Source organism: Saccopteryx bilineata, chromosome 9 (assembly GCF_036850765.1).
Source record: "Saccopteryx bilineata isolate mSacBil1 chromosome 9, mSacBil1_pri_phased_curated, whole genome shotgun sequence".
NCBI lineage: Eukaryota > Metazoa > Chordata > Mammalia > Chiroptera > Emballonuridae > Saccopteryx > Saccopteryx bilineata.
In genome coordinates, this window is record NC_089498.1 from 44,837,583 (window position 1) to 44,863,143 (window position 25,561).

The window sequence follows — 25,561 nt, forward strand, 5'->3', positions numbered from 1 at the left end:
GGCCTCCCAGAACTTTCATTTGCCTGCCTACTGCTCCCGCCTCCCTCATCTGCATGTCCACCTCTTGCTCCCACCCAGCTCCTCACCAACCACTATGAGCGCTGTTGGAAGTACTACTGCCTGCCCACAGGCTGGGCCAATTTCGGCATCACCTCAGAGGAAGAGCTGCACCTCACAAGGAAACTCTTCTGGGGCATCTTTGATTCACTGGCCCACAAGGTCTGGGCAGCTGGGACCCCAAAAGGAACCTGTTTGGAGGGGCTGGGATCCAAAGTTGAGATTCAGAATGAAATCCCCCAATATGAAGTTCAGGGGTGGGAGGCAGCTCTGCAGATTTGGATCCAAGAGAATCCATAAATTGGGTCTCTGGTTTGGGTGACATAGAAGAGGGGATGAGCCTCTCCTTTGGGGGCTTGGTGAAGGTAACAGTATGGTTTGAGGTTCCAGATGGGGCTGAGGATTGGGTTTGGACTATAATCATGTTTGTGGGCTCAGGGAGGGTGGTTGACAGGAGGGGTAAGTTTGAGGTCCTTGGCCTCCAAGAACTACAGGCTCAGCCAGGCCTGTAGTGACTACCCTGTCCCTGGCATCTCCAGAAATATGACCTAGAGCTGTACCGCATAGCTATGCCTTGTCTGTGCGCCATCGCAGGGGCCCTGCCCCCCGACTACGTGGACGCCTCATACTCATCAAAGGCTGAGAAAAAGGCCACAGTGGATGCTGAAGGCAACTTTGATCCTCGGCCTGTGGAGACCCTCAAGTGAGGCCTAGGGGCAGGAGAGGGTGGGGCCTGGGGACAGAGAGAAGGAGAAGGTGACTGTCAGAGATAGAAGGAGGGCCTACAACATCTGCTGACCCTATCCCCCTAATAGTGTGATCATCCCAGAGAAGCTGGACTCCTTCATTAACAAGTTCGCGGAGTATACACATGAGAAGTGGGCCTTCGACAAGGTTGGCATCAGGGTCCTCCCTTCCCCAGAAGCCCCTACCCCTGCAGTCTTTTTCAAGACCCCAGCTTTCCTGAGATTCTTAACTCTTCCTGAGACCCATAGCCTCTTCTGAAGCCCTCAGCCCCTCCAGAGTTCCCTATCTGTATTCCTTAAGCTACTGTCTACCTCTCTTTCTGCCCCCACCCTCCACCTGTACCCTTTTCACCTCCAGATCCAGAACAACTGGTCCTATGGGGAGAACATAGATGAGGAACTGAAGACCCACCCCATGCTGAGGCCCTACAAGACCTTCTCAGAGAAGGTGACCAAGCCTTGGGGCCCAATGTTGGGGGTCCAAAATGAAACCTCCAAATTTGGGGATTTAGGGAGGAAAGAGCCATTTCATGGGCTAGGATCTAGGTGGATCCCCTTCCATGCATGGACTGTGCCTTTTCTCGAACTTGGTTACCTCCCCTAGACCCAGGACTCTAATGTTCCTTCTGGGAGAGTCAGACTAGGTTTGACTCTTTGACCATATACTTAACTGCTCTGAGTCTCGTGTGTAAGACGGGACAGTGAGAATTTGATCAGGAGGCTCTGTTACACAGCAGATTAGAAACCTGGGTTCAAATTCAACTGGACCACTTTCCTAACCACATGCTGGGTGCTTTCCTCATGTTGGGGCACTGGAAGCCAGGGAGGTCAGTGGCATAGGGAGGGTAGGGGGCAAGGGGGTCTATCATGTCCTGGGCGCTACTCGCAAAGGGGAGCCAAATGGTCTCCAGGACAAATAAGAAAAGCATAGTAGAAGCGTAGTCAGGGGGGAGGGGGGCGCCAATAAAGTGTTGTGCCCCGGGCGCCAGTTATGTTCCCTACGCCACTCAGGCTGAGCCAGGGTTCCACCTCCTTCTTACCCTATTCCACCAACTTCGCTTGCTCCTATCAACCCCAGGACAAAGAGATTTACCGTTGGCCCATCAAGGAGTCGCTGAAGGCCATGATTGCCTGGGAATGGACCATAGAGAAGGCCAGGGAGGGTGAGGAGGAGAAGACGGAGAAGAAAAAAACACGGAAAATCTCTCAAAGTGCCCAGGTGGAAACGAACTGGGGTGGGGTGGGGGGGTCATGAGGGAGATGGTGGTGGCTAGATAAGGGGCGGGGCCATGAGAGGGTGGGGCCAGGCAGCAAGTGGGGTCAGGGGAAGGAGGAAGGCCAGCAGTGGGGAAAGGAAAGGGCATATGGGTCTGAAGAACTGCAACTGGCAGAGAAGAGGAGAGAGTGGCTTAGAAACAGGGCCTTAAGGAGAGGGTGTAGAGCAGGGGTCTAGGGCCAAGGGGATAGATTGGGTCCAGGCCTGGACTTCCTGCTAACCCATCAAGCCATCTCTCCCTTGTCCTTCCAGACCTATGATCCCAGAGAAGGCTACAACCCTCAACCTCCCGACCTCAGCGGAGTTACCCTGTCCCGGGAGCTGCAGGTGAGACCCCTGATCCTTTATTTGGGGTCATGGAGGTGTCTGTTGGAGTAAAGGAGAACATCCTTTTAATCTGGGTCTTGACTCGCTGCATCCACTCCCAGGCCATGGCAGAACAACTGGCTGAAAATTACCACAACACGTGGGGGCGGAAGAAGAAGCAGGAGCTGGAGGCCAAGGGTGAGGATACCCATTCGACCCCCGCACAGACGCCCTTCTCTGTGGTCCCCTAGTCATAGGCTCCGGAATCAGAAGGTCCTATGTTAGAGCCGTGGGACTTTCACCTTAAACAATTGCTTTCACCCCCTTGAACCTTTGTTTCTGTGTTTGTACCGTGGGGATAATAGCATTTACTACCATAAGGTTGTGGTGAGGATGTGATGAGCATCGGAAAGCAATGTTTTAGTTATTATCTCTTTATTACTATAATTTTACAAGCCTTTAACCGCAGGTACCACTTCAGTGAGAGTGGCCTGGGTCCTTCCCAGCCCCCTGATTTCTACTCTTTGCCACCTCAGGTGGCGGTACCCACCCCCTGCTGGTCCCCTATGATACGCTCACAGCTAAGGAGAAAGCACGAGATCGAGAGAAGGCCCAAGAGCTCCTGAAGTTCCTGCAGATGAACGGCTATGCGGTCACCAGGTCTGTGGACTGGGAGCGGGAAGGAAGGGGGCAGGGTCAGAACCCACAGGGCAGCAGCTGAGAGAACTGAGACCAGGGTAGGGGAGGCAAGGCTAAAGGGAAGAAGCAAAGAGGCTGAGGACTGGAGCATGGGGGCAGGGCCAGAGAGGGGAGGAGGCTAAGGGGGTGGGGTCAGTGAAGGGAGTGGCTAAGAAGGGTGGGGCCTATCCTATGCGGTGGAGCCAGCTTGGGGAAAGGGTTAAGAGGGCGGAGCGCGGGGAAGAGGTAGGCCTAGTCCAGGGAGGAGCGGGGAACTCAGGGACCTGGGGTGAAGCAGAAGCCTGGGGGAGCAGCGTCAGAGCTGAAGAAGGATGGGAAACAGGGCATTCTGCATCTGGGCTGAACCTTCCCCTCACCCATCCACTCAGAGGCCTTAAGGACATGGAGCTGGATACATCTTCCATTGAGAAACGGTTCGCCTTTGGCTTCCTGCAGCAGTTGCTGCGCTGGATGGACATTTCCCAGGAGTTTATCGCCCACCTGGGTGAGGAGAAGTCCCTCCCTGATGCCTGCCCTAACCTGGGAGCCAGGTCACGCATGTCTCTTTCCTCCCTTGTCTAATTACTGTGTCAGACAGTGTTCTAGGTGTTGAGAATAGCAGTGAACAAGACAGATAAAGATCCCTGTCCTGGATTCAGACAATTAGCGTCAGAAATAATGGAATCACTTCATGTGTTGGAAGGTGGTTAGTATTATGGAAAAAAGAATACACTGGAGTGAGCTAAGGAGTGTGGGGAGGGGAATATTCTAGAAAGACCTTGAAGGAGCCTGGGTGGGGGCCATGTGGACATCTGGGGAGATTATTCCAGGTAGAGGAACAGCCAGTGCAAAGGCTCTGAGAGGTCCCTGCTATGAATATTAGGCAAAGTGACTAAGGGGGAGAGTGAGAGGAAATGGGGTCAAAGAGGTGACAGGGATAGCTCATGGAGTTGCTTCTTAAATGTCTGTAGAGATCACATTTATATCAAAGTTTAATATTGGAAGTGTTTTTGGATCTTTATTTAGAAGTTTGGTGATGTTTTTGTGATGAGAAATATGCCATAGGAACTTAAGTTTTGTTTATATCAATTAGCCAATGGTCAAATCGGTTTCCTTATACATTGTTTTCCTTGAAGTTGCAGTTTCCAAGAACCTAAGGAGGACATTAAGTGAGAACTTACTGTATACAGACCTTCAAAGTGGGAGGAGATGATGCAAGCATATTTCTCACAGTGCCAAGACATAGCAAGTGTATAATAACAATTAAACTCAGCAGTATTATTTTAATAGTATTAGTTATTACTATCACCATTATCATGACGTTTGAAGTTGGTTTCCATTTTAAAGTTAACAATATTGATTTCTTGTTTCATTTGGTTCATCATTTGTTTATTCCAAATTTACTCAGTGCCAGGAATTGATGTTCAGGAAGAAAGGGCTTGGTGTAGGAGAGGAAGGGTATATTCCATGGCCATACCCCATTCCAGTTTATCCTCTTTCCCATTCTAAGCCTCAGGAAGGGTTTGATCAAGGAGTTAGGACAGCATATGAAAGGTAAGAGGGAAATTTATCTCAAAGCCAACAAAATGACTTCATGTCAAGAATTTGACCCCCATCGTATCCTACCTAACTCTGCCCCATCAGAGCACCCTTAGTTCCCTAGCCTTGAACCCACCATGACCTCTATTTGCCCCTCACCCCACCAGAGGCTGTGGTCAGCAGTGGACGAGTAGAAAAGTCCCCACATGAACAGGAGATTAAATTTTTTGCCAAGGCGAGTGGTGGGCTCTGAAGCTGGAGAGGGCTGGGGGCTGAGTGGGCTCTCCCTACCCTTCATTCAGTCACACTCATCTCTCCCTCCCAACCCAGATCCTGCTTCCTTTGATCAACCAGTACTTCACCAACCACTGCCTGTATTTCCTGTCCACACCTGCCAAAGTGCTGGGCAGTGGTGGTCATGCCTCCAATAAGGAGAAGGAAATGATTACCAGGTGGGTTGCGCTGTGATCTGACCCAGTCCACTGACCTCGCAGTATTGTAATCCTGGACCTTATATTCCACCTTGGACGTTAGGGACTCTGTCTGGGGTGCCCAGTGCTGACCAACTCTACGTACAGAGGCAATGAAAGTGCTAGGGTGACCAACTGTCCTGGAGTGCTGGGACTGAGGGGTTCCCCAGGATTTGGGACTTTCAGGCAAACTGAGATGAGTTGGTTGCCCTGTCAGGCCTAGGCCTGTTGGCTCAGCGGTAGGGCATCAACCCAACATGTGGAAGTCCCAGGTTCGATTCCCAGTCAGGGAACAGGAGAGGTGACCATCTGCTTCTTCCTCTTCCCCCTTTATCTGGTTCTTTCTCTCTCTCTTCCCCTCCCACAGCCAGTGGCTCAATAGATTCGAGCACATCAGCCTGAGCACTGCCCAGGTGCTGCTGGGGCACTAAGGATGGCTCTGTGGAGCCTCTGCCTCAGGCGCTATAAATAGCTCCATTGCCAGCAGCCCCAGACTGGGATTGCTGGTGGATCCCGGTCCTGGCACATGCGGGAGTCTGTCTCTGTATCTCCCCTACTCTCTCTCAAAAAAAAAGAAAGGCAGACCAGCCTCCCCACCTGAAAACATGCCATTTATTGCCTGTGACTCACAAGCTTACTCATCTCTCTGCCCCTTCCTACCCCTCCTGTCTCCTTTATTTTTCCTCTGCCATTATACCTCCTCCTGGCTCTGTCTTCTGTCCCTTTCCCTCTGGCCTTGCCTTCTCTAATTGTGTTACCACTGCCCTTGTCCCGATGGAGTCCCTGCCCCCTGTTTCCCCTGTCTTTCTGTTTCTTTCTCTATCATTAGCCTCTTCTGCAAACTTGCTGCTCTTGTCCGTCACCGAGTCTCTCTCTTTGGTAAGTAGCTCTGCTCCCTGAGCCCTTCTTAATCTCCCCTCTCTTCCCTACATTACCAACCCTACCCTGAATAAATATGGCCGAGGCTCATGCCTTAATTTGGACATTTACTGTGTTCTTCCCTGGACCCAACATGGACAGGGTAGATCTGGGGACAGGGCAGTACCTGGGACAGTCCTGGGCCCTGCTCTCATGGAGCTCCCAGGCCAGGGGGAAATAGACTCATCAGCAGACAGGGCTGAGGGGGCAGGGCCAGAATGGGGGAGGGTCAGGAAGAGGGGACAGGGCTTGGATGGGTAAAAACAGGGGCTATGGGAATCTGGGTGGGGGTGGGGAGAGATCATTTGGGGTGGATATAGAGGGAGGGAGGTCCAGTCCTGTCGTCTTTCCTTTATTCAAGCTCATCTTCCTCCCTCAGGGACGGATGCCCCAGCTGTAGTCAACTGTCTTCACATCCTGGCACGCTCTCTGGATGCCAGGTATGGCTAACGTTCCTGGTGCCTACTCTTAGATTCTCCAAAATCTAAACTCCCAGATTCTAGAAATGGGGTGCCCCCACTTCCCTCCTAGGACGGTGATGAAGTCAGGCCCAGAGATCGTGAAGGCTGGCCTCCGTTCCTTCTTTGAGAGTGCCTCAGAGGACATTGAGAAGATGGTGGAGAACCTGCGGCTAGGCAAGGTGTCCCAGGCACGCACGCAGGTGAAGGGTGTGGGCCAGAACCTCACCTACACCACTGTGGCCCTGCTGCCCGTCCTCACCACCCTCTTCCAGCACATCGCTCAGCACCAGTTTGGAGATGATGTCATCTGTAAGGGCTCCTGACCCCACAGTAGGGGTGGGGTGGGGGGGTCAGTTCAGCCAAAACCTCTCATCCTTGTGCGACTGTTAGAATCCTCAGGTGTTTAAGTATGTATTTGTTGAGTGGGCTTATTGCCATAAGCAAGTGTGTATTCAGTAAGTTAGTAGGTAATAGAATGAGTTAATTAGGATATGAGTTCAGCAGCTCTATTAAAAGAGCCTAAATTACCATCATTTAAGCAAGATAGATGTGTATTTTTGTCTCATGTAACAGTTTACTTGTAAGTGGATCATGTCAGGATCCCAGGTTCCCTCCATTTTGTTATTCTACTGTCTCTGAAATATTGCCCTTATCCATGTGATCCAGCGGGAGAGGAGAGAAAGCAAAGCAGAGGGCACCTCAGTTCTCTGAATGAAACACCCTAGAAGTGGCGGCATCACTCCCGCTTACATCTGTCCCATTGGCCAGAACTTAGCTCATGGCCCATGTTGCTGCAAAGGAAACTGGGAAAGTAGCCTCTATTCTGGGAGGGCATGTGTTAAGCTAAGATTTTGGAGGTTTATTACTAGGAAGAACAGAGTACAGAAAGAAGGTAAGAACAGGTGCTGGGAGTCACTTAGCAGTGTTTGCCGTATTTATTCTACCAAATGGCACCTCACCTGGGATCTTGTAACAGAGTACACACATACTATTGTTAAAGAGACATAAGCGCCTAACCAGGCGGTGGCGCAGTAGATAGAGCATTGGACTGGGACACAGAGGATCCAGGTTTGAGACCCTGAGGTCGCCAACTTGAGCATGGGCTCATCTGGTTTGAGCAAGGCTCACCATCTTGAGCCCAAAGTCGCTGGCTCGAACAAGGAGTCACTCAGTTTGATGTAGCCCCCCAGTCAAGGCACATATGAGAAAGCAATCAATGAACAACTAAGGTGCCACAATGAAGAATTGATGCTTCTCATCTCTCTCCCTTCCTGTCTGTCTGTCCCTATCTCTGACTCTCTCTCTCTCTCAGTCACAAGAGACATAAGCAAGATGAAACCCCCATGGGGTGTCATGACATTATGTGTTCAGGTACTCAAATTCCTTATAGGATGTGGCCTGGACCATGGGGGAACTGGAGAAGGACAGGAAGGGCTGATGGGAGGAGGTACTCAGAAGACTGAGGAGATGGGCTGTGGAGGGGGATGTTCAGCGTAAGGTCCAAGGCCCTGATCTGGAGACCTTGGGACAGTGGGGCCTCCATGAGACATGCTGGGGAGATGCTGAGGTCAGTGGAGGACTCAGTGAGCAACCCAGAGGGTGCCCAGGGGAAGCATCCAGAATGGATTGTAGGGCTGATGAGTTGTGGGGACTGAGGGATAGTAGAGCCATGTCCCAAATCACTGTTTATTTGAAATTAGAATCTAGTGATAAAAGTAAGAAAAATAAAACTTGGATGGGGTCCCCACCAACATTTTATTTTGAAATGTTAATAATATACAGAAAAGTCAAAGGAAGAGACTTGTTTATTTTCATCTTTTATTCAATGATAGGAGGAGAGGCAGAGAGACAGACTCTGGCATGCACCTTGATTGGGATCTGCCTGGCAAGCCCCCTATGGGGCAGTGCTCCATTGCTTGGCAACTGAGCTATTTTTCGCATCTGAGGTAGAGGCCATGGAGCCATCCTCAGCACCCAACTTGCTTGAACCATGGCTGTGGGAGGAAAAGACAGACAGAGAGAGTGACAGAGTGGAGAGGGGAGGTGGAGAAGCAGATGGTCACTTCTTCTATGTGCCCTGACTGAGGATTGAACCCAGGACCTCCACATGCTGGGTGGACACTGTACCACTGAGCCAGCCAGCTGGGGCTTGGAAGATACTTGTTAAGAACTTGCTCCATTTGTGTTACTTTTCACTTTATGGGTGAAAGGATCTACAGACTTTTTTAAACTTTTGAATGTGAGTGGCACACATAGTGAGATCTCATCCATAAATATTCAGCTTGCATCTCCTACATAGGAACCTTCTCTCATGTAACCACAATGTCAGTATCACCCCTAACCTGACTATATTTAAATTTCCCTATTACCCTCAAACTGCCTTTGATTTTTTTAAAAAAAAAATCAAAATACACTGGTGTTTCTCTCATGGCTTTGTAGTCTCTTTTCTTTTCTTTTTTTTTTTTTTTTACAAAGACAGAGAGTCAGAGAGAGGAATAGATAGGGACAGACAGACAGGAACGAAGAGAGATGAGAAGCATCAATCATCAGTTTTTCGTTGTGACACCTTAGTTGTTCATTGGTTGCTTTCCCATATGTGCCTTGACCGCGGGCCTTCAGCAGACCGAGTAACCCCTTGCTCGAGCCAGCGACCTTGGGTCCAAGCTGGTGAGCTTTTGCTCAAACCAGACGAGCCCGCGCTCAAGCTGGTGACTTCGTGGTCTCAAACCTGGGTCCTTCCGCATCCCAGTTCGATGCTCTATCCACTGTGCCACCGCCTGGTCAGGTTGTAGTCTCTTTTCAATCTAGAACAGTCCCCCTGCCCTCTTCTTGCCTAGTGACATTTGTGGTGTTGATGAGGTTCTTAACCTGACCTTCCAAGGAGGCTGTGTGGATAACCTAGAATTAGGTAGTCAGGGTTGCGTGTTTGCATTTTTCTGGCGGGAGTGTCCATCACTATCAAATAGATCCATGACTCCTCTCCAAGGAGAGAATGACAATGAGCCTTTATTGAGTGCCTGTTGTGTGCTTGTTTTTATTGCTTTCCGAGTATTAACTCTTTTGATCCTCACAGTAACCCCCACATGAGGAAGATACTATAATTACCCCCATTTTACAGATAGGAAAACAAGCCAAGATAGTGGTATTTACTCAAGTCACAAAACTAGTAAATGGCAGGCAGCTCTACAGTCTCTGCTTTTACTCACCATTTGGATACCGGGAACTGGGGTTGCGGGAGCTGGTATGGTGGGCACATCCTCGACACTTGTTCTCTCTCTCTCAGTGGATGACGTTCAGGTCTCATGCTACCGGACACTGTGCAGTATCTACTCTTTGGGAACGACCAGGAACTCTTATGTGGAGAAGTAAGGAGGAACAGCCATAGTTTGGGGCTGGGGTGGGTGCTGTGGGGGCTCAGGGAAGGGAGAGCACAAGAGAAGAGTGAGGCCTGACCTGCGGTGGCGCAGTGGATAAAGCATCGACCTGGAAATGCTGAGGTCGCTGATTCGAAACCCTGGGCTTGTCTGGTCAAGGCACATATGGGAGTTGATGCTTCCAGTTCCTCCCCCCTTCTCTCTCTCTGTCTCTCTCTCTGCTCTCTAAAAATGAATAAATAAAAAATAAATTAAAAATTAAAAAAAAAAGAAGAGTGAAAAGCAGGAGAGATGTTCAAAGTTTTCAACTACAGACTCACACATTGTGACAGTTGCAGTTCCCCAAGGTGGCCACACGAGGGCACTCAGGAAGGCCCACAAAGGAAGTGGAGGCCACCCTCAGGGGAGGTAAGGGGCGGGGCAGGTGGGAACCAGGCACTTGTGGCCGGGATGCTAGGTTGTTCTTTGCTGAGGAACAAGCTTGCCCTGGCAAGGGGCCTGCAGAAATGAGGGCGGCACACAGGAGCCATAGCACAGTGGGGACAGTGAGAAGGGCCCTGGCAGTGCTCCTGTGGGCTCTCCTGAGCCAGGATTGCAGGTGGAGCAAGAAGGCACTCAGGAAGCCCTGGGGAAAGGCCACACTGTGGCGACCGGTAGGCAGCCGCTCTGGTCCAAAGGCTTCTGGGGAGAGTAACTTCTGAGGAGGCCAGGGCTGGGACCCAGGCCTCTGCAGAGGAGGACATGGGAGCTAAGGAGCTGCCTCTTCCAGGCTGCGGCCAGCCCTTGGGGAGTGCCTCGCCTGCCTGGCAGCGGCCATGCCTGTGGCATTCCTGGAGCCTCAGCTGAACGAGTATAATGCCTGCTCTGTGTACACCACCAAGTCTCCCCGGGAGCGGGCCAGTAAGTTGTGGGGCTAAGGCAGCTGTCAGGGTTCCACCCCACCCAGCATGGGGCTCCGGGCAGGGCCCACTTTGGGGGCAGTGTGGCCTAACCTGGACTCTGAGGGGCTGAGGATTCCCAGCTTCAGATTGGGGAATCCCAGGGTTTGTGAGGATCCTGGTTTGTCTGAGGGTGATGGGTTGGCATGCCCTGACTCCCCTCTCTGCACCCCAGTCTTGGGGCTCCCCAACAGTGTTGAGGAAATGTGCCCTGACATCCCGGTGCTGGAGCGGCTCATGGCAGACATCGGGGTCCTGGCTGAGTCGGGGGCCCGCTATACGGAGATGCCACATGTCATTGAGATTACACTGCCCATGCTGTGCAGCTACCTGCCCCGCTGGTGGGAGCGCGGGCCTGAGGTGCCCCCACCGGCCCTGCCTGCTGGGGCCCTCCCACCCTGCACAGCTGTCACCTCTGACCACCTCAACTCCCTGCTGGGGAATATCCTGCGAATCATCGTCAACAACCTGGGCATTGACGAGGCCTCGTGGATGAAGCGGCTTGCTGGTGTGTCTGGAGGGACTCCGTTTCTGAGAGCTAGAACCAGGGTCCTTGATCAAATGGTCTGAGAGGGAGATCCTGGGGTTCATGGTTCCCCCAGGAGGGAATTGGGAGGAGTCAGAGTCTTGGTTTTCTCAGGATCAAAAGTTAGGGATCATCGCAAGGGGTCAGAATCTCAGACTTAGAGGGTTTGGGCTGGACGGGTGAGTCCAGGGAGTACTCTAGTCCTACTTCTGAATTTCTAGAACCGTAGAGTGGGTTACGTCAGGGTGTAGGAGCTGGGTCAGAAGCCTGAGTTCCTTATGCAAATGGTCAGAGAATGAGGTCCCTGGTAAGAATGGGGTAGTAGGTCATAAGTAAAAAAATTAACCTTAAAAGGATTGGGATTCCTGGCTTAGAAATTCTGTGTCAGGAACTGGATCAAACTAGTCAGGGTTGGGATCAAAGGCCAGGGTCAGAGGCCAGAGGCGAGGTAAGAAGCCATAGGTCAGAAAACATGTTATGAGGAAGAGTCTGGGCAGGGACCAGCCCAGTGGTTAAAGACTGGGGTGAGAGTCACCAGCTAGTGTATGGTATCAGGTAAGGATTCAGTTTGGGTCAGAGGTCAGGAACAGGTATTAGGCTGGGGTCATAAGTTTAGGTTAAGGGTTATGGTTGGGATCAGGGTTCAGGGGCTATGTCAGAGGTCAGGGCCCAAGGTCAAGAATGGGATTAAATACAGAGTGTCCATAAAGTCATGGTGCACTTTTGACCGGTCACAGGAAAGCAACAAAAGACGATAGAAATGTGAAATCTGCACCAAATAAAAGGAAAACTCTCCCAGTTTCATACCTGTTCAGTGCAGTTCGATGTGGGCTCACACACAGATTTTTTAGGGCTTTTTAGGTTCCTATCCCATATAGCCTCTACAGACTCGTCACTGACTGATGGCCTACCAGAATGGGGTTTCTCCACCAAACTGCCGGTTTCCTTCAACTGCTTATCCCACCGAGTAATGTTATTCCTATGTGGTGGGTGCTTCGTTATAAACACGCCGATATTCATGTTGCACTTTGGTCACGGATTTGAATTTAGTGAGCCACAAAACACACTGAACTTTCCTCTGTACTGTCCACATCTCGACTGGCATGGCCGTGGGCTGCTCTGCTGTATACACGGTGTTACGTCATTATCTGTGCATGTGCTCATACTGCCACATCATCCTACAGAAACTGGGAAGGTTTTCCTTTTATTTGGTGCAGATTTCACATTTCTATCATCTTTTGTTGCTTTCCTGAGACCGGTCAAAAGTGCACCATGACTTTACGGACACACTGTAGATGCTAAGGTCGGAAGTCAGGGTCAATGACAGCTTCTGGGTCAAAGATAAAGGTTGGGAGTCATGGGATGGAAACAGAGGTCAAGGGTGGCATCAGAGATAACAGGTCAGATGTTGGTGTTAGAGGCTGGTCAGTCATGAGTGTCCCCCATTTGTTCCTGCAGTGTTTGCCCAGCCCATCGTGAGCCGGGCCCGGCCTGAGCTCCTACACACACACTTCATCCCGACCATTGGGCGGCTGCGCAAGCGGGCGGGGAAGGTGGTGGCTGAGGAGGAGCAGCTGCGCCTGGAGGCCAAGGCAGAAGCTGAGGAGGGTGAGCTTCTGGTACGGGACGAGTTCTCTGTGCTCTGCAGGGACCTGTATGCCCTCTATCCTCTGCTCATCCGCTACGTGGACAACAACAGGTCAGCATATCCCCAGCCATCCCCTGATCTCGGATCCCTTAAACCCCCATCTGACCCCTCAACTTGCTATAAATTTCTTGCAATTCTCACCTAACCTTCTGCCTCCAAATCCATTGCTTCTGGCCCAATAAAATCCAACCCACTGGATTTAATCCGCTTCTGCCCCTTTGCGCCGCCTGAATCTGAGCCCCAGTGCAGTTGCCATGTCAGCCATAAGGAGCCCTGCTTTTCCTCCAGCACTGGGCCTCCAGGCTTGGGTAGATGGGGTGTCTGATATTTGTGCAGTGAAGCCCAATCATCAGGCCTTCTTCTGTCATTGGGAGAAGATAGTCCAGATGTGGCCAGCCTCCTTTTCTCCAGAAACATAGATCTTTAATAAAAGGGCAAGTAAAGGTATGAAGCAATTGATAACATCTCCCTAAAATTAGAAACTGTTTAAAGAATTATTAACTCCTGCCTGACTGGTGGTGGTGCAGTGGATAGAGCACTGGCCTGAGACACTGAGGACCCAAGTTCAAAACCCTGAAGTTGCCGGCTTGAGCACAGGCTCATCCAGCTTGAACGCAGGCTCAGCAGATTGAGTGTGGGGTCACCAGCTTGAGCGTGGGATCGTAGACATGACCCCATGATCACTGGCTTGAGCACCAAGGTCACTGGCTTGAGCAAGGAAGGGGTCACTGGGCTTGTCTAGTCAAGGCACGCATGAGAAGCAGTAAATGAACAGCTAAAAAAGTGCCACAGCCATGAGTTGATGCTTCTCATCAATCTGTCTCTCTCGCTAAAAAAAAAAAAAAAGAGAGAGAATTATTAACTCCTAGGTGCAGCCTAATCCAGGGTTAGCAAATGAATTTCAACTCCAGTTCCATCCTGGTTGAAAAAGATTTTAAGCCTGACCAGGCAGTGGTGCAGTGGATAGAGCATCGGACTGGGATGCGGAGGACCCAGGTTCGAGACCCTGAGGTCACCAGCTTGAGCGTGGGCTTGTCTGGTTTGAGCAAAGCTCACTAGCTTGAGCCCAAGGTCACTGGCTCCAGCAAGCGGTCACTCAGTCTGCTGTAGCCCCCTGGTCAAAACACATATGAGAAAGCAATCAACAAACAACTAAGGTGCCTCAATGCAGAATTGATGCTTCTCATCTCTCTCTCATCTCTCTCCCTTCCTGTCTGTCCCTCTCTCTGACTCTGTCTCTGTCACAAAATAAATAAATGAAAAAAAAATTTTTTTTGGCCCTGGCCGGTTGGCTCAGTGGTAGAGCGTTGGCCTGGCGTGCAGAAGTTCCGGGTTCGATTCCTGGCCAGGGCACACAGGAGAAGCGCCCATCTGCTTCTCCACCCCTCCCTCTCTCTTCCTCTCTGTCTCTCTCTTCCCCTCCCGCAGCCAAGGCTCCATTGGAGCAAAGATGGCCCGGGTGCTGGGGATGGCTCCTTGGCCTCTGCCCCAAGCGCTAGAGTGGCTCTGGTCGCAACATGGCGACGCCCAGGATGGGCAGAGCATCGCCCCCTGGTGGGCAGAGCGTCGCCCCCTGGTGGGCGTGCCGGGTGGATCACGGTCGAGTGCATGTGGGAGTCTGTCTGACTGTCTCTCCCCGTTTCCAGCTTCAGAAAAATACAAAAAAAAAAAAAAAAAATTTTTTTTAAAAAAGATTTTAAGTTTGCACAAGACTTTGTGAGAAAGCCCTGTCTGTCACAGGGAGAAAAGTGAAGTAGTGGTATGCATGCTGGGTGCATCCTTGAGCGTTGTCTTTGTGCTCACCAGTGGGCATTGCTACAGGGTAGTTTCCTAAAAGTGGGAGTGCTAGATTCAAAGAGTTTAAACTAGTAAAGATTATATCACACAGTGAACTACTACACAACGATGAAAGTGCACAAAGTCACAACACACAACATGGATGTCACAAACATCAGGTTGAATGAAAGAAGCCAAGAAAATGACAAATAGAGTACATATTGTATCTGTTTATGTAACATTCAAAACCGGACAAATAATTCATGGTCTGTAAGTCAAGATAAGGGTCATTTTTCAAGAGAAAGGATGTAGGAGTGGCTGAGAGGGACACAAGAATAGTTCTGGGGACTGGAAATGTTCTTTTTCTTGACTTGGGTGGTGGTTACACAAGAATGTGCACTTTGTGATAGATAATTCATCAAGTTGACACTTTATATGTACACTATACTTCAATAAAAAAGCAGAGAAAGAAAGAAAAAACTTGTAAAGGAATGGCCATTTAAAATTTTTAAGTCAGCCCTGGCCAGATAGCTCAGTTGGTTAGAACATCCTCCCAAAGTGCAGAGGTTGCTGGTTCAATCCCCGGTCGGAGCACATCCAGGAACAGATCGCCGGTGTTCCTGTCTGTCTCTCTCGCCCTTCTTCTCTCACTAAAATCAATAAATAAACATTTAAAAATTTTAAGTCATTTCAATGCCCAGATTACGTAGAAAACTCTACCCCTCTGAAGTCTCCTAGTCCCCCTGACTCCCCTGAGATCTCTTGTGCAACCCCCTCTCCTGGGTGTCCCACCCCCATCCCTCACCCGCTCCTTCCCTGATGCCCAGGGCACACTGGCTGACAGAGCCCAATCCCAACGGCGAGGAGCTGTTCAGGATGGTGGGTGAGATCTTCATCTACTGGTGCAAGTCCCATGTGAGTCCCTATCCCCCCCACCCTCCTCTTTATACCTGAGAAGCTGCTGCGCCGAGATGCCCTCCCCCACCCTGTCTGACCCGCAGTACTGCCTCTGCCAACAGAACTTTAAGCGTGAGGAGCAGAACTTTGTAGTCCAGAATGAGATCAACAACATGTCATTTCTGACTGCTGACAACAAGAGCAAAATGGCCAAGGTGGGTGCCTTGCTCTGGGAGGTGGCCTTAGCGGGGGGGGGGGGGGGGAGGAACACACCCCAGGGCTTCCTACCTGCCACCTCCTCATCCAGCCAGCTGCCCCATCCTGGGGCAGGGTCACATTCCCTGCCGCCCTCACAGCTTTGTCCTCTCTCATATCTTGCATTTCCTTCCTCATATCCCCATTATCCCATGTCCCCCTTCCTTCTCCCCTTATACTTCTCAGTATTGCCCTCTTCGGGGTTCTAAAGGACAAACCCACTCGCCCTGAGTCAAGGTGTGGGGATGCCCTACAAGGGGATGTGTGTCCAGTGGGGCAGAGAAGCCGGGGTCGGGCAAACGGAGTTGGGCCCGGGGTCTTCTGAGGGACTGGGGTAACCCTTCTTATCTCTGTCCGCCACCCGATGAAGCAGGCGGGAGATGCACAGGTCAGCCCCTTGTCTGGAACCTTTCGCATGGCTCTTGACTAATCCCCTCTTCTCCACAAGCCCAGCCTCTGCAGCCCCTCCAGAAAACCCCTGCCCTGCCCTTGTTCCCCACCCATCATCCTTTGCTCCCAGTCACCAAATTCTTTCTCTCTGCCCCTCCCCACCCCCAACCAACCATTCCCTTCCCAACCCTCAGTTTTAAGCAATTTACTTTTTTTTTAACTTTTGTTAAAAAAAAAAAAAAACAAGCAAGCAAGCAAATAAAAAAACTCCTCTGAGCTTTCCCCAAAGCATCTAAGCACTGTGGGCTGAGGTCATGAGGAATGGGAATGGGGATGGGACAGGCACGCGCATGGTGGGTTTTTAAGGCTTGGGCTCTGGAATTCGACAGACTTGGGTTAGAATCCTGACTGACAGTTGGCTGTGTGACCTTGGTCAACAGTCATCCTTTTGAGCCTCTGATGGCATTCAGCCAGTGGCCCGTAACCCAGGGCTCTGCAAGGACTCAGATGCTGCATGTTTGGCCTCCATATTGTGAGCCAGTGTGGATGTGGCTCTGGCCAGAGCTTGTCCCTGGGGCTTCTCACTAGCATGACTGGGGTGGCCCTGACCCCGGGTCTGCACCCAAGGCTTCAGAACACGGCTGTGGAACTCCATGCCCCGTGTTTCTGTTCCCAGATCTTTCTGGATCTCTCTCGCATCTTCTGTCTTCCTGTGTCCTTGTCTATCTCAGACTCTCAGTGTCTCTTTTTTTTCTTCCTTGTCTCCTGAGACCCTGCATCTTTATTTCATCCTGGGGAACTCAGTCTTGAGATATGAAGTGTGGGTTTGTGCATGTTTTTTGTGGGGAGGTGGTACTCGGAGTTCTTCGGGGATTCTGGGAGAAGATTGCAGAGGTTGAGGAAGGCCTGGAGTTGGGGGGAGAATCTGTAAGGGTTTGGGATAGAAGTCGGGAATTTGGGATAGGGGTGGGTCTGGGGCAGGGGGCTTGGGTCTGGGACAGTTAAGACTGGGGATGTGAAGTGAAATGTCAGCAAGGTCTTGGGTGGAAACAAACAGGCTCTGAGATGGAGGTATCCGGGTTGGGGGCTGCAGTGTGGACGATGGCTGTGAGGGTGGGAGTCAGGCATGGGGCTGGGCTGGGACTCAGGCTGGTGCTGAGCCTCCTGTCCCCACAGTCGGGTGGCTCAGACCAGGAACGTACCAAGAAGAAGCGCCGGGGGGACCGGTACTCTGTGCAGACGTCGCTGATTGTGGCCACACTCAAGAAGATGCTGCCCATCGGCCTGAACATGTGTGCACCCACTGACCAGGACCTCATCGCACTGGCCAAGACCCGCTACGCCCTGGTGCCTGCCCAGCCCCATTATGGGAACCTGCCCCTGAGACCCCGCAATCCACTGGGTGCCCTTCCTTAAGACCTTACTGAATCCTTCCACAGGACCCTGAGACTTCCCCAGGGTGCTAAGGTCCCCACCCAGGAAACTACCAGAGTCCTAGGACCTAAGGACCCTACCTGGTACCCCAGTGAAACCCATAAACACCTCTCAGATCCTCCCCACACAAGCCTCACACCAGCTGCTAGGGTGGTCGGCCTAGAAGGAAAAGGGTTGTGGGTCAAGGAGGACGCTGAACCCTCTGAAGTGACCCGGCCTGGCCATGTTTCCCCAGAAAGACACAGATGAGGAGGTCCGGGAATTTCTGCAAAACAACCTTCACCTTCAGGGAAAGGTATGCTTCCTTAATCTGCATGTGGGCATGTAAGAATAATAGCAACAATAAGAGCCAACATTTGAGCACTTACTATGTACCAGGCACCCAAAAAGGACCTTCACTTATACTCCCTGCCCACTGAATCATAACAGCGTTGAAAGGGGTGGGGCAGCAGGATAAGCCACACTGCACCACACTGTGCACAAGGCCTTTCCCCACCCTCATCCCACCCTGCCAGAAGCCTAGTGGAGGGGGGGCATTGTGGGCAGGGTAGGGGTCCTCACGCCAGTCGGCTATTCCTCCTCTCAGGTGGAAGGCTCCCCTTCTCTGCGCTGGCAGATGGCCTTGTACCGGGGCCTTCCGGGCCGGGAAGAGGACGCAGATGACCCAGAGAAGATCGTGCGCAGAGTCCAGGAAGTGTCTGCAGTGCTCTACCATCTGGAGCAGGTGGGCAGGACCGGCGAGATCTTAAGCTGCTGAGTGGTGCAAGCTGGGGGTCTCAGAGTGGGCAAGGGGCAAGCCTTGGGTCTGTGGGTGGAGCCTGAGGGGAACCTTATGTTTATTTACTTATTATTATTATTGTTTTAGTTTAAAGAGAGAGACAGACAGGGACAGGCAGACAGGAAGAGAGATGAGAAGCATTAAATCATAGTTGCGGCACCTTAAGTTGTTCATTGATTGCTTTCTCATATGTGCCTTGACCAGGGGGGCTCCAGCCCAGCCAGTAACCCCTTGCTCAAGCCAGCGACCACAGGGTCATGTCTATGATCCCACGCTCAAGTTAGATGAGTCCGGCTCAAGCCCACGATCTCAGGTTTCAAGCCTGGGTTCTCTGTGTCCCAGGCCAATGCTCTATACACTGTGCCACCTCCTGATCAGGCCTAATCTTGAGAGCATAAATTGAGACTTAGAATGGAAACTTGGGTTAGTGCTCAGTTTTGGGCCTAGGACAGAACTTTGGGTCTGCTAATGGGGCCTGATGTAGACTTAATTCTATGGGCAGGGCCTTGAGTGGGTCTTGGAATTGGGGTGGGGCCTAGATAGAGATCCGTCTGTGTATGGAGCCTAGGAGAGAAATTTCGGTCTGAAAGCAGAGACCAGATTAGAACCTTGACTCTGTCTGTAGAACCAAGGTGGGGTTCTTTTGTTTTCGGGGGGTTGTTTTCTTTTTAAGTGAGAGGAGGGGAAATAGGGAGACAGACTCCTGCATGTGCCCCAACTGGGATCTACCCGCAACCCCAGTCTGGGGCGGATGCTCTAATTAACCCAGCTATTTTTAGCACCTGAGGCTGACACTGGGACCAACCCGAGGTATCCTCAGTGCTTGGGGCAATGCTCCAACCAAGGAGCCACTGGCTGTAGGAGGAGAGGAGGGAGTGAAGGGGGAGAGAAGGGGAAGAGGGAGGGGGAGAGAAGCAGATGATTGCTTCTCCTATGTGCCCTGACTGGGAATTGAACCCAAGGTGTTTCTTTGGCCCTTTGAGTTGGGCCTGAATTTGGACCTGGACATAGATGGGCAGTTTCACTCGGACTGCAAGTTGGAATCAGGCCAGGGGCAGAGTCTGGGGACATAACGGATTGTCCCGCCCCCAGGTTGAGCACCCTTACAAATCCAAGAAGGCTGTGTGGCACAAGCTTTTGTCCAAGCAGCGCCGGAGGGCAGTCGTTGCCTGTTTCCGCATGACCCCCCTGTACAACCTGCCCACGTAAGACACCCGGGGAGTAGGGGAGCTAAGGGGTCTCAGAGAAAGGGTGGCTGAGAGGATGGGAGGATGGAGTGCCAAGATGACGGGCTCTTGAGGAATGGTTGGAGGAAGCAGATTCATGGGAGGTCAGAGGAGGCGTGGAGGAGAGAAGGGCCCACTGTCACCCACCCACATATTTCCCTTGCAGGCACCGGGCATGTAACATGTTTCTGGAGAGCTACAAGGCCACATGGATCCTGACTGAGGACCACAGTTTTGAGGATCGCATGATAGATGACCTTTCAGTGAGTTGGCGCCTGCCTGGAGTGTGGGGCAGAGATGGATAGGGCTGGGGCTGAGCTGCCTGTCGCTCACCTTCAGGGTCACCCTTCACCTCGAGGGGTAGGAGAAAGGTGGCCCCTGCCTTGGGCAAAACCAAGGGAGTGTGCAGGGTGTGGAGCATGTTAAAAAACATCCAGTCTGGGTATGGGGGAAGACAGGAGGAGACTCTAGAGGCCCCTCCCCACCCCTCAGAAAGCTGGGGAGCAGGAGGAGGAAGAGGAAGAAATGGAGGAGAAGAAGCCAGATCCCCTGCACCAGCTGGTCCTGCACTTCAGCCGCACCGCCCTGACTGAAAAGAGGTGAGGTCTCTTCCTAGGTCTTGGAAAAACAACCCGCTACCTCCCTGCCCCCAGCGACCTCCCTGTTCTTCAAGAGACCCTCGGGGTCCTATGGGAGCCCTGAGGCTGATCTTTCAATGTCACTTTACTAGGACATGCAGGGCCACCATGTACCATTGTGCAGGCTGAACGCTTCACAAGGACATCTCCTCTGAAGGGTTCACGTCACAGGCAGTATCAATTTTGAGTGTTCTAGAAGAAAGCACCTTGTTCAACCAAAATCAGTATATTATAGGAACAAACTGGTATATTATGACAAATTTCCAACAGCGGTTAGTCTGGAGGGGGGGGGGTGATCTTTTTCTAATTCACACAAGTTTTTTTGTTTGTTTGTTTGGCTTTTTTTATATTTTTCTGAAGCTGGAAACGGGGAGAGACAGTCAGACAGACTCCCGCATGCGCCCAACCGGGATCCACCCGGCACGCCCACCAGGGGAGATGCTCTGCCCACCAGGGGGCGATGCTCTGGCCCTCCAGGGGGTCGCTCTGCCGCGACCAGAGCCACTCTAGCGCCTGGGGCAGAGGCCAAGGAGCCATCCCCAGCGCCCGGGCCATCTTTGCTCCAATGGAGCCTTGGCTGCGGGAGGGGAAGAGAGAGACAGAGGAAGGAGGGGGGGGGGTGGAGAAGCAAATGGGGGCTTCTCCTATGTGCCCTGGCTGGGAAACGAACCTGGGTCCCCCACACGCCAGGCTGACGCTCTACTGCTGAGCCAACAGGCCAGGGCCTAATTCACACAAGTTTTATATGGACTGACAGTCCTGGGAATAAATAACAGTAGTAATGATGGTGCTGCTGCTGCTGCTGTTAATAGGTGACATTTATCAAGTGCTTGTTATGTGTCAGGCACCATGCTAAGCACTTGACATCTACAGTCTCTCACTTAACCCTCACACTATGAGATAGATACTACTATTAACTCCTTTCTGTGAACAAGGAAATGGCAGCATAGGGATTTATTTTTCTCAAATAACATGAAGTGAGGAGGTAGAAAATCCAGGGCTGGGCAGTGACACAATGACAGTCACAGTCATTCATGTGGGCATTCTAAGCCTGGCATTGGTCACAAGATGGATGCTGAACTTCTCTAAACATGACCACATGCCAAGCAGAAAGAAGGGGGGAGAATTTTTTCTCTAAGCAATACCAAGATCTTTTTATCCCCCCCCCCAAAAAAAAAGCCCTCCCTGGTGGACTTCTGCACATATCTCATTGGCCAGAATTCCGGTATCAGGACACCACTAGCTGCAAGGGCGCTGGGAAGTTGAGTGTCCTGGGACAGCAATGACTCCAGTTAGACTACCCGAGCTTGAATCCCAATATAAACTGTGTGACTTTGCCCAGGAAGGATCTTTGTACCTCAGTTTCCTCATTGGTAAAATGAGGCTAGTGATATACCTACCTAATAGGATTATTGTGAGGACTTATATACATACACCCAACACTTAGAACAGGGACAAACAGGGTCAACAGTAGATCGTGGCCATTACTTTTATTAGTAGTAGTAGTAGTCGTTGTTGTCGTATTGAGGAGATCCAAGGACAAGGTCGGTGGCCATAGTTGTCAAGTGAGCCAATGGGTGGCAATATGAACCCAGAAAGTCCAGGCTTTTATCACACCATTTAAGTAACCCCAGTGGAAAGGGAACAACTTGACCAATTGCTCCAGCAAAATTCCCCAAATGAGTTCTACTGGACCAGCTTGGATCACATGACCATCTCTGACCTGTTCTTGTGGTCAAGGAGATAGAAAGTACCCGATTGGCTCAACCTTCATCACAGGCCCCCTCTGGCAATGGACAGTTTACCCCAGGGATGGGATTCAAATAATTTAACAACCGGTTCTCTGCCCTAATGACCGTTTTAAGTACAAAAAAAATGATATACCGAAAGGTAGTTTATTATTTCATGCATTTAATACTTAAATAAGAACAATAAAAGAGGTACACAAAACTAGATAAGTTTTAAAATACTAATGAAAAAGTATTTAATACCTGACAGAAGAACAATAAAACTGTTATTTAAGATATTTTTGTATTCTTGATTGGCGTCCTCACTTGCAACTTTTTTCACCTGTGGATGGAATGAACATTACTATGGGCGCTTAGAATACGCTGTGGCGCAGATGAACATTAAAAAAGATTAAGGAATGTAAATTTGTGATTTCCACATTGGGTGGCTGCCCAGGTGCCCACCTTAGAGAGAACCCTGATTACAAGTGCCATTTTAACAACCAATTCGCCGGACTCAACAAAAAATTAGGTATCAGTTCTGCCAAACCAGTGCAAACTGGCTGAATCGCAGCACTGGTTTACCCTGTGTGAACCACACAGGCTGACCATGGATAGGGGTGGTTTTCCAAAGGAAAACTGGAAGCTGCTCTAAGACGGGGATTCTCTCCGTTGTGTCCTGACTTCTTTCCGGTTACTTCCTCAGCAAACTGGATGAGGATTACCTGTACATGGCATACGCCGATATCATGGCAAAGGTGAGGCCCTGCCCCCATCCAGGGCAAGTCCCTTTCTCAGCTGCAGTGACTGTCCGCTGAAAGGGCTGGGGGTGGCCTGGGGTATCTCCTCTGTTCCCCATCATCCCTAACTGATACCCCATCCCCAGAGCTGCCACCTGGAGGAGGGAGGGGAGAACGGTGAAGATGAAGAGGAGGTTGAGGTTTCATTTGAGGTAGGTGGGATCAGGAGGTCCTGGAGGAGAAAGGGATGGGGGACCCTGACTCAGTCATCCTCATTATTCAGCACGCATTCAGAGCAGTGCTCTGGGCCAGACCCTGTGCTGGATGATGTTGGGGACACAGCAGTGACCAAATCGGTCCACTGGGGAGAAGATGCATCAACCAGGCTGTAACAGACAGAGTGTCCATGGCAGGGGTGAGGGCAGCTCAGTCAGGGGCATCAGGGCTGGGGAATCCAGAGCAGCTCAGAGGACTATGTGGGAAGTTTAGGGGACTGTGGTTGCTCAGGCAAGGTGCACGACCCAGCTGGGGGGAGGAGGGTGGCAGGGACATCCCTTCTCAGAGGAAAGGATGTCGGAGTAGGAGTGAGCCAGCTGAAGAAAAGGAGAACGCTGTTCCAGGTAGGGAAACAGTATTTGCAAAGACCACACAGTGAGAAAGAGCTAATAAACATGCAATTAACTGATCCAATCATTAAGGCAATCAGCAAGCCTTTCCCAGAGATTCTTAACCTTTGTACCAGGGTTCTTTTTGGCATCTGGTGAAGGTTTTCTCAGAATTATATTTTTAAATGTATGAAATAAATACATAAGCATACTGAAATAGTTATCAAAATATTATTTTAAACATTTGTGATATGGTAATGTCTACTTCTTTATTATAATTTGTCAAATAACAGTGGGTCCTGTAGCTACTGTAAGTGCGAAGTAGTGAATATAAACAATATTTTGAGATGTCTACAAAAATGTGACATGGAAACATCTGTGATTCTTATTGGAGACACAGCCACAGGTTCTGCTAATATTGCTATGGTTTATGGGCTCATCCATAATGGGAGGAAATGCTACATTTAAGTTAGAGGGTAGTAAACATAAAAATAGAACTTTTTTCCTCATTCAAGTTCACAGATTTCCTGGACTTTATCTCTTGACCCTTTGGAGGTCTGTGGGCCCTGGTTAAGACTGATCCATGCCCAGGCCTGCACTAGGTGCAAGAGACAAATTGTAGGCTTCAGTCCCAAGGGCTAAAGTGGGTGTATGAGTTGAAAGAATGGGCCAGGGGATGTGGCTGGAGCAGGGAGCACAGGGGTGAGGGGCTGGGCTGTGAGGGGGAATGGCTGGGCTGGTGAGCCCAGATTCACTTGGTTCCATGGGCCCGGCTCTGCCCCAGGAGAAAGAGATGGAGAAGCAGAGGCTCCTGTACCAACAGGCACGGCTGCACAACCGAGGGGCCGCAGAGATGGTGCTGCAGATGATCAGTGCCTGCAAAGGTGCCCTCCACCAGCCTCAGGCTCTTCCTGAGCACACTCATCCTGTCTTCTCTCCCCAACCCACCCATTTCCTGTGGACCTAGCGACGCACTCTCCCACATCTGCATGCCTGTGGTTTACACACATCCTTGCATGTTGTACTTGCCTTGCAATTTCTCACTCATCCTTCAGTCACAATCACCCTTGCACACTCCTCTAACCCCTCCAACAGTGATGGCTGTTTTCTGGTGGATGGAGAACACTGCTCCCAAACTGAGCACACCATCTTTTGTCCCCCTGCCCCCTCTAGGAGAGACGGGAGCTATGGTGTCCTCCACCCTGAAGCTGGGCATTTCCATCCTAAATGGAGGCAATGCTGATGTGCAGCAGGTAATAACAGGCAAAGGGGCTTGGGAGGGGGGCTAAGAGGAGTGAGGGGTTTCTGTGTGACTTCCAGTTCCCCCTGCACTGCTGCCCCCTCTGCAGAGAATGCTGGATTATCTGAAGGACAAGAAGGAAGTTGGCTTCTTTCAGAGTATCCAGGCGCTGATGCAGACATGCAGGTAGGAGCATGTCTTTCAGTGAAGCTTGGGGGGCAGCTGTGCCCCCACTCCTGCTACCACTTCCAGTTCTAGTTCTGCTCTCTTGGTTCCAGGAACAGAGACCCATACAGACTAGCTCAAATGACAGGGAGTTTATTATAAGAATTCACATGCAAGAAAATAGAAAGAAAAATAGAGTTCACATGCAACAATAAGGAAGGCAAAATGCCAGCCTTACAGATCCAGGCAGCTGGAATCAGAAGGTTGTTGAGAATTCAAGGGGCCCCCAGCAGCGGGGAATTGAGTTCTCTCTAATGCCCCCTATTAATGTGTCTATGACTGTCTGCCTTTGTTCTCTCCCTGTTGACTGGTGTTCTCTACGCCTCTGAAGCTTTTGCTAATTGATGGTTTCTGTATCCTCCTGCTTTCAACTTGTACATATTTCATCCTTGCCCCACATTACTTAATACAGTAGTTGCTACTGCATAGCTTCTACCAACTCTGTTTCTGCTTCCTCTTTGTCTTTGCTAGTTCCTGGTTTCCCATGGCTCTCTACCTCCCACGGTGAGGGGTTGCAGAGCTATGTTCGAAGACCTCAGCACATCTTCCATCTTTCCTTTCTTCCCCTCAGCGTCCTGGATCTCAATGCGTTCGAGAGACAGAACAAGGCAGAAGGACTGGGCATGGTGAACGAGGATGGAACTGGTGAGGCCCTCTTTTGGGCTTCCCTTTCCATGGGGATTTTTCCTTCAG

At 50.9% G+C, this 25,561-nt stretch overlaps 1 protein-coding gene across 4 annotated transcripts in view; it reads left to right on the forward strand.

Moving 5' to 3' along the window:
- Positions 1–25,561, forward strand: part of RYR1 (ryanodine receptor 1) — a 130,739-nt gene that overhangs the window by 59,120 nt on the left and 46,058 nt on the right. For 2 of the 4 annotated variants that reach the window (XM_066243110.1, XM_066243113.1), the window contains exons 50-82: positions 79–219; positions 597–760; positions 873–951; positions 1,162–1,251; positions 1,882–2,022; positions 2,332–2,406; positions 2,508–2,583; positions 2,922–3,045; positions 3,453–3,568; positions 4,770–4,837; positions 4,933–5,054; positions 5,902–5,951; positions 6,370–6,430; positions 6,522–6,760; positions 9,735–9,816; positions 10,595–10,725; positions 10,939–11,271; positions 12,748–12,988; positions 15,541–15,628; positions 15,733–15,825; positions 16,239–16,253; positions 17,432–17,602; positions 17,925–17,984; positions 18,276–18,413; positions 19,560–19,672; positions 19,860–19,956; positions 20,186–20,292; positions 22,765–22,816; positions 22,945–23,010; positions 24,188–24,287; positions 24,577–24,656; positions 24,753–24,829; positions 25,440–25,513. In XM_066243110.1, the coding sequence (XP_066099207.1) occupies positions 79–219; positions 597–760; positions 873–951; positions 1,162–1,251; positions 1,882–2,022; positions 2,332–2,406; positions 2,508–2,583; positions 2,922–3,045; positions 3,453–3,568; positions 4,770–4,837; positions 4,933–5,054; positions 5,902–5,951; positions 6,370–6,430; positions 6,522–6,760; positions 9,735–9,816; positions 10,595–10,725; positions 10,939–11,271; positions 12,748–12,988; positions 15,541–15,628; positions 15,733–15,825; positions 16,239–16,253; positions 17,432–17,602; positions 17,925–17,984; positions 18,276–18,413; positions 19,560–19,672; positions 19,860–19,956; positions 20,186–20,292; positions 22,765–22,816; positions 22,945–23,010; positions 24,188–24,287; positions 24,577–24,656; positions 24,753–24,829; positions 25,440–25,513 (3,664 nt within the window). The remainder of the gene's footprint in view (positions 1–78; positions 220–596; positions 761–872; positions 952–1,161; positions 1,252–1,881; positions 2,023–2,331; positions 2,407–2,507; positions 2,584–2,921; positions 3,046–3,452; positions 3,569–4,769; positions 4,838–4,932; positions 5,055–5,901; positions 5,952–6,369; positions 6,431–6,521; positions 6,761–9,734; positions 9,817–10,594; positions 10,726–10,938; positions 11,272–12,747; positions 12,989–15,540; positions 15,629–15,732; positions 15,826–16,238; positions 16,254–17,431; positions 17,603–17,924; positions 17,985–18,275; positions 18,414–19,559; positions 19,673–19,859; positions 19,957–20,185; positions 20,293–22,764; positions 22,817–22,944; positions 23,011–24,187; positions 24,288–24,576; positions 24,657–24,752; positions 24,830–25,439; positions 25,514–25,561) is intronic. The other 2 variants (XM_066243112.1, XM_066243114.1) reach the window with 1 other exon arrangement.